Here is a 7,500-nt window from a genome sequence, read left to right as displayed (position 1 = left end):
CACCAAATTCGGCATAAAAAGTAGGAAAAATTCAGTTCTTTCCACTCATCTTGTTTAAAACAATATTGCACCTCTGGGATGGGCTAAAAAACAACAACAAAAAAATGAAGCCTAATTATATGCAAACTGCATTTACTGTTATATTTACATTTTTTGTATTCTCTAAACTTGGCACTTTGATCTGATATTCTGACCCAACAACAAGAGCAGTCATTATTATCAATGTTCTGTTCAAACAGGAACTTCTTTTGCTAAGCATGGAAGTTTTATTTATTTTGCAAACGTTTTTGGTGCAGATAGTAAAAAAAAAAAAAAGGGAAATTACTCTGTAATTAATGCTACGGGAGTTAATTTGCTTTAAACTGATCTTTCTCATCTTAAACATTACATTTTGAAATTATACTCAATACATAAAAAGCTTGGATTTTTTTTTTTTTTTTTTTTTTTTTTTTTTTTTTTTGGTGTATCACAAGTGAGTCTTGAAGGCCTTGCCTCTCTTGTTTCTTTTCGTTTCGTTTTCCCGCCTGTTTCTGCCGGTTGGCTGGTTGCTGTTTGTTGTTGTTGACTGTGCTTTCATATCTGTGAAACTGCATGTTTGGTGCATTTCTGTTGTGCATGTGTGGGTGTGGGTGTGAATGTGTGTCTTCATGTTTTACATTTATTCGCTTATTTATCACCATTGTTGTCTTATTTATTTATTTATTTTTTTAATCATTTTATTAGTATTACTATTATTATTACTACTACCTTTTTCTATATTATAATTATTATTCATTTATTTATTTATTTATGTAAGCTTATCTATTATTTATTCCCCCGTTTTTTGTTGTTTTTTTGTTGTTTTTTCTCAAGGCCTGACTAAGCGCGTTGGGTTACGCTGCTGGTCAGGCATCTGCTTGGCAGATGTGGTGTAGCGTATATGGTTTGTCCGAACGCAGTGACGCCTCCTTGAGCAACTGAAACTGAAACTGTTGTTATGGTTGTTTGTTTGTTTGTTTCCTCAACACCTGATGTCGCTGGTCAGGCATCTGCCTTTCCAGATGTGGTGTAGCGTATATGGATTTGTCCGATAGCAGTGAGTAATCCAACTGAACTGAACTGGTATGGTTGGTAGTGGGTGATTTTGACTACGGGAACGTCTGTTTCGTGTTAGTGTACATGTGTGGTGTGTGTGTGTGTGTGTGTGTGTGTGTGTGTGTGTTGTATGCGTCTGTGTCTGTGTGTTCTGTCTTTCTGTCTCTCTCTCTCTCTCTCTTTCATTATCGCTTCTTTCGCCCATTCTCCTCTCCCCCCCCCCCCCTCTCTCTCTCTCTCTCTCTCCATGCCACTAACACACACACACACACACACACACACACACACACACACACACACACACGCACACACACACACACACGCACGCACGCACTCACACACACACACACACACGCACACATGCACACGCTTGCTTGCTTGAGTTGTTCCATGTCGTCAATGGATCAGTCACTGAGAAGCCGGATGATGATGTTCGTGACTGTGTCTTATCAGTATCTCTTTACCGTGTCTGTGTCTTGTTAGTATCTCTCTACCGTGTCTGTGTCTTATCAGTGTCTCTCTACCGTGTCTGTGTCTTATTAGTGTCTCTCTACCGTGTCAGTGTCTTATTAGTGTCTCTGTACCGTGACTGTGTCTTATCAGTGTCTCTCTACCGTGTCTGTGTCTTATCAGTGTCTCTCTACCGTGTCTGTGTCTTATCAGTGTCTCTCTACCGTGTCTGTGTCTTATTAGTATCTCTCTACCGTGTCTGTGTCTTATCAGTATCTCTCTACCGTGTCTGTGTCTTATTAGTGTCTCTGTACCGTGTCTGTGTCTTATTAGTGTCTCTCTACCGTGTCTGTGTCTTATCAGTGTCTCTCTACCGTGTCTGTGTCTTATCAGTGTCTCTCTACCGTGTCTGTGTCTTATTAGTATCTCTCTACCGTGTCTGTGTCTTATCAGTGTCTCTCTACCGTGTCTGTGTCTTATCAGTCCACGGTCTCCTACTGTGTCTGTGTCTTATCAGTATCTCTCTACCGTGTCTGTGTCTTATCAGTGTCTTTCCACCGTGTCTGTGTCTTATCAGTATCTCTCTACCGTGTCTGTGTCTTATAAGTGTCTCTCTACCGTGTCTGTGTCTTATTATTATCTCTCTACCGTGTCTGTGTCTTATCAGTATCTCTCTACCGTGTCTGTGTCTGATTAGTATCTCTCTACCGTGTCTGTGTCTTATCAGTATCTCTCTACCGTGTCTGTGTCTTATTAGTATCTCTCTACCGTGTCTGTGTCTTATCAGTATCTCTCTACCGTGTCTGTGTCTTATTAGTGTCTCTCTACCGTGTCTGTGTCTTATTAGTGTCTCTCTACCGTGTCTGTGTCTTATCAGTGTCTCTGTACCGTGTCTGTGTCTTATCAGTGTCTCTCCACCGTGTCTGTGTCTTATTAGTATCTCTCTACCGTGTCTGTGTCTTATCAGTATCTCTCTACCGTGTCTGTTTCTTATTAGTATCTCTCTACCGTGTCTGTGTCTTATCAGTGTCTCTCTACCGCGTCTGTGTCTTATTAGTGTCTCTCTATCGTGTCTGTCTTATCAGTGTCTCTGTACCGTGTCTGTGTCTTATTGGTGTCTCTCTACCGTGTCTGTGTCTTATCAGTCTGTTTCTACCGTGTCTGTGTCTTATCAGTGTCTCTCTACCGTGTCTGTGTCTTATCAGTGTCTCTCTACCGTGTCTGTGTCTTATTAGTGTCTCTCTACCGTGTCTGTGTCTTATCAGTCTGTTTCTACCGTGTCTGTGTCTTATCAGTGTGTTTCTACCGTGTCCAGAATTACACCAAGGTACTTGTAAGTATTAACCCGTTCAACAGCCTCTCCCTTGATGACAATTTCATTCGTTCTTGGTTTCTTCTTCCGGAAATCAATAACAAGTTCTTTAGTTTTCTTGACATTTAGCTCTGGGTAACTAGTTAGCATGGCACCAAGTGGTAAAATTGTCATGTCCCTGTCTGTCTGTACTCTACTCTGTCTCATTGTCATCAGTTAACAGTTCTGTCAGAGCTGAATCGTCAGCGAACTTGACGAGCGGACAGGATTCTGTGCCAATTCTGCAGTCAGCTGTATTCATAGTTCTTCCCCTACTACTACTACTACTACTGCTACTGCTGCTGCTACTTGTTACTGCTGTATATATTTGCACGTTGTATCAACCTTATTTATTTATTTATTTAGTCAGTCATTGATTCGTGTTTCTACCACAGGCTATTACCTCAGTTGCTGAACGTCATGTGTATGTGTGTTTGTGTTTTACAGACACGAGGCTTTGCTGCAACAACAGCTTCTTCTTCTTCGTCTTCGTCTTCTTCGTCGACACCACAGCCAAGATGGCTACTAGACCCCACTACCACCACCACCACCACTACCACCACCACCACCGTCGCCACCACTCCTCTTCCCCCTCCTCCTCTCTCCTTCTGCCCCCCTTGCTGCTCTTGCTGCTCCTGTCCGCGGCAGGTGTGCCAGCTGGGGTGGGGGGTCTGGACTTCGGGTACCACGACGAGCAGGCCCTGCATGCCTTCCTGGTCAACGTCACCCGGACCTACCCGGTCATCACCCGCCTCTACTCCATCGGCCACAGCGTGCAGGGTGGGTGAGATAAAAAAAACAACCAAACATCATCATCAGTAATTATCAATCACAGGATTAGGGTTAGGATTGTGAATATTGTGATGATGGTACTGATTGTTTTTGGTTTTGTTTTTATTTATTTCATCATCATCATCATCATCATCATCATCATCTCTCTCTCTCTCTCTCTCTCTCTCTCTCTCTCTCTCTCTCTCTCTCTCTCTCTCTCTGTATATGTACACACACACACACACACACACACACACACACACACACACACACACACACACACACACACACACACTTATAGTGAAAAGACGTTAAACTAAAGAACGAACGAACACACACACACACACACACACACACACACACACACACACACACACACACACACCACACACACACACACACACACACACACACACACACACACACACACACACACTTATAGTGAAAAGACGTTAAACTAAAGAACGAACGAACACACACACAAACACACACACACACACACACACACACACACACACACACAACACACACACACACACACACACACACACACACACACACACACACACACACACACACACACACACACACACACACACACACTGTAAAACTGGAGATAATCCGGGGTTACTGTAACCAGTTGACCACGGCATTCGTTTTTTGAGCCTGCTGGGCCTGACCTGCTTGGTTGCAGGTCGCGAGCTGTGGGTGATGGCCATTGGTCAGAGCCCCAGCGAGCACGTGCTGCTGAGGCCCAACGTGAAGTACGTGGCCAACATCCACGGCAATGAGGTGGGGCAGTCGGTCTGTGCTGTGCTGTGCTGTGCTGTCTGTGTTGTTTCTGTGCTACCTGTGCTGTGCTGCCTGTGTTGTTCTGTCTGTGCTGTGCTGCCTGTGTTGTACTGTCTGTGCTGTACTGCCTATGTTGTGCTAACTGTGCTGTCCGTGCTATGTTGCCTGTGTTGTGCTATCTGTGCGTGCTGTGCTGGCTGTGCTGTGTTGTGCTGTGTTGTGCTATCTGTGCTGTACTGCCTATGTTGTGCTAACTGTGCTGTCTGTGCTATGTTGCCTGTGTTGTGCTATCTGTGCTGTGCTGTCTGTGCTGAGTAGTCGTAGTAGCAGCAGCAGCACTAGCAGCAGGTAGTGATAGTACTTGTAGTAGCAGCAAGTAGTAGTAGTAGTAGTAGTAGCAGTAGTCACGCCCACTGCAGCAGTAGTAGTAGTCGTCGTCGTCGTCGTCGTAGTAGTAGTAGTAGTTGAAAAAACAACAACTGAAAACCGTAGTCGTAGAAGCAGCAGCAGAAAATAGCATCAATAGTAAGTAGTCGTCGTCGGTGTTGTATGTGATTCGTCCGTCGGGATCGACGAGGACCATCTAGTCATCCTGGGGGTGGGTGGGTTGGGCTCTGTGGGTGCGCAGATGACTGATCAGGCCAATCCGCGCCTGGAAGGTTCTGACGCAGTGTGGACATGGGATGGTGGCGGCTGTCGAGGATTTGCTGGCCCTGCTTTTTTCCTGGCCTGTCTGCGTTGCTCTGCTGCAGCGATTCTGTTGGCCTCACAGGATTTGGCGCCTTTGTGGACAGCTGAACGCCACTTTGGTCTGTCCATTGCATTCAGCTCCCATGTGTCGTGGCTGATGTTGAAGGCCTTCAGAGAAGCTTTCAGAGTGTCTTTGAAGCGCTTTTTCTGGCCTCCATGGGAGCGCTTGCCATGTTGGAGTTCGCCGTACAGCAGTTTCCTGGGGAGCCGGTGGTCTGGCTTGCGAACTACATGGCCTGCCTCAAGGTGGTGTAAATGCTGGGCAAGTTTGCACGAGTGAGCACCTCTGTGTCAGGGATCTTCTCTTGCCACTTTATGCCGTAATAATAATAATAATCAGTAGTCATCGTCGGTCAGTCGTAGCGGTGGTAGAAGTTGACAGAAGTGCAAAAGTGCAAAGTGTGACACTCTCTACAGGCGGTGGGGCGGGAGCTGGTGCTGCACCTGGTGAGTCACCTGGTGGAGGGCTACGGGAAGGTGGACAACGTGACCACTCTGCTGGACACCGCCACTGTCCATCTTCTGCCTTCACTCAACCCGGACGGCTTTGCCGCTGCCAACACCACGGACTGTGTGGGCGTCACGGGCAGGTGTGTGTGTGTGTGTGTGTGTGTGTGTGTGTGTGTGTGTGTGTTGGGTTGTTATGTTGTTTGTTATGGCGTCACGGGCAGGTGTGTGTGTGTGTGTGTGTGTGTGTGTGTGTGTGTTGGGTTGTTATGTTGTCAAATTCTAGCCCAAATAGTCGGAACAGCAGTTGCCTCCTCTGCTGTTCCGATGGTCATAGTCGGACACGACTGACTATCATATATCATATATGTTGTTTGCTATAGCGTCACGGGCAGGTGTGTGTGTGTGTGTGTGTGTGTGTGTGTGTGTGTGTGTGTGTGTGTGTTGGGTTGTTATATTGTTTCTTTTGGCGTCACGGGCAAGTGTGTGTGTGTGTGTGTGTGTGTGTGTGTGTGTTGGGTTGTTATGTTGTTTGCTATGGCGTCACGGGCAAGTGTGTGTGTTTGTGTGTGTGTGTGTGTGTGTGTTGGGTTGTTATGTTGTTTGCTATGGCGTCACGGGCAAGTGTGTGTGTTTGTGTGTGTGTGTGTGTGTGTTGGGTTGTTATGTTGTTAGTTATGGCGTCACGGGCAAGTGTGTGTGTTTGTGTGTGTGTGTGTGTTGGGTTGTTATGTTGTTTCTTTTATCGTCACGGGCAGGTGTGTGTGTGTGTGTGTGTGTCTCTGTCTGTCTGTCTGTCTGCCTGTCTCTGTGTGTGTGTATGTGTGTGTGTGTGTGTGTGTGTGTGTGTGTGTTGGGTTGTTATGTTGTTTGGGTTGTGTTGTTATGATGTTTGTTATGACGCCAAAGGCAGGTGTGTGTGTGTGTAGAGTTGTGTTGTTATGTTGTTTGTTATGGCGTTTGCGTGTGTGTCGAGGGGGCGAGGGGGAGGGGTGCTTAGGGCGTTTGTGGAATGAACCTTTTAACTTGACGTAATTTTGTTCGCTCACTCGGCAGAAGGAACGCCAACGGCTTCGACCTGAACCGGAACTTCCCGGACTTCTTCCAGGAGAACATGGCTGTGGTCCAGAGGGAGACACACGCCGTCGTGAAGTGGATCAGGGACACCCGCTTTGTGCTGTCGGCCAACCTGCACGGCGGGGCCATGGTGGCCAACTACCCATTCGACTCCTACAGTGGACGTGAGAGAGTAGTGGTGTGGTTGTTGTTGTTGGTGGTGGTGGTGGTGGTGTTGTTGTTGGTGGTAGTGGTGGTGCTGGTGATGGTGGTGGTGTTTGTTGTTTTTGTGGTTGTTTTGTTGGTGATGGTGGTGTTGGTCGTGGTATTGGTGGTGCTGTTGTTGTTGTTGTTGTTGTTGCTTGTTGCTGCTGTTGTTGGTTGTCGTGGTATTTGTTTTTGTGGTGGTGGCGGTGGTGGTGGTGTTGTTGTTATTAGTGTTGTTGTTATTGTTGTTGGTGGTGATGGTGGTGGTGGTGGTGGTGGTGGTGGTGTTGGTGTTGTTGTTATTGTTGTCGGTGGTGGTGGCGTTGTTGGTGGTGGTGGTGGTGTTGATGTTGTTGTTGCTGCATGCTGCTGCTGCTACCATGTCGACTACTGCCATGTAGGCAGCCATACTCCGTTTTCGGGGGTGTGCATGCTGGGTATGTTCTTGTTTCCATAATCCACCGAACGTTGGCATGGATTACGGGATCTTTAACGTGCGTATTTGATCTTCTGCTTGCGTATACACACGAAGGGGGATCAGGCACAAGCAGGTCTGTACATAATTATGTTGACCTGGGAGATCGGAAAAATCTCCACCCTTT

At 46.6% G+C, this 7,500-nt stretch overlaps 1 protein-coding gene across 1 annotated transcript in view; it reads left to right on the top strand.

Moving 5' to 3' along the window:
* Positions 1-3,329: 3,329 nt before the first annotated feature.
* LOC143274895 (carboxypeptidase M-like) overlaps positions 3,330-7,500 on the top strand; it is a 10,884-nt gene continuing 6,713 nt past the window's right edge. Inside the window, exons 1-4 of the mRNA XM_076578879.1 lie at positions 3,330-3,655; positions 4,341-4,438; positions 5,606-5,778; positions 6,692-6,876. Coding sequence (XP_076434994.1) covers positions 3,394-3,655; positions 4,341-4,438; positions 5,606-5,778; positions 6,692-6,876 — 718 coding nt within the window. The 5' untranslated portion in view covers positions 3,330-3,393. The remainder of the gene's footprint in view (positions 3,656-4,340; positions 4,439-5,605; positions 5,779-6,691; positions 6,877-7,500) is intronic.

Source organism: Babylonia areolata, chromosome 29, assembly GCF_041734735.1.
Source record: "Babylonia areolata isolate BAREFJ2019XMU chromosome 29, ASM4173473v1, whole genome shotgun sequence".
Lineage (NCBI taxonomy): Eukaryota > Metazoa > Mollusca > Gastropoda > Neogastropoda > Buccinidae > Babylonia > Babylonia areolata.
This window is presented reverse-complemented; position numbering and strand designations above follow the sequence as displayed.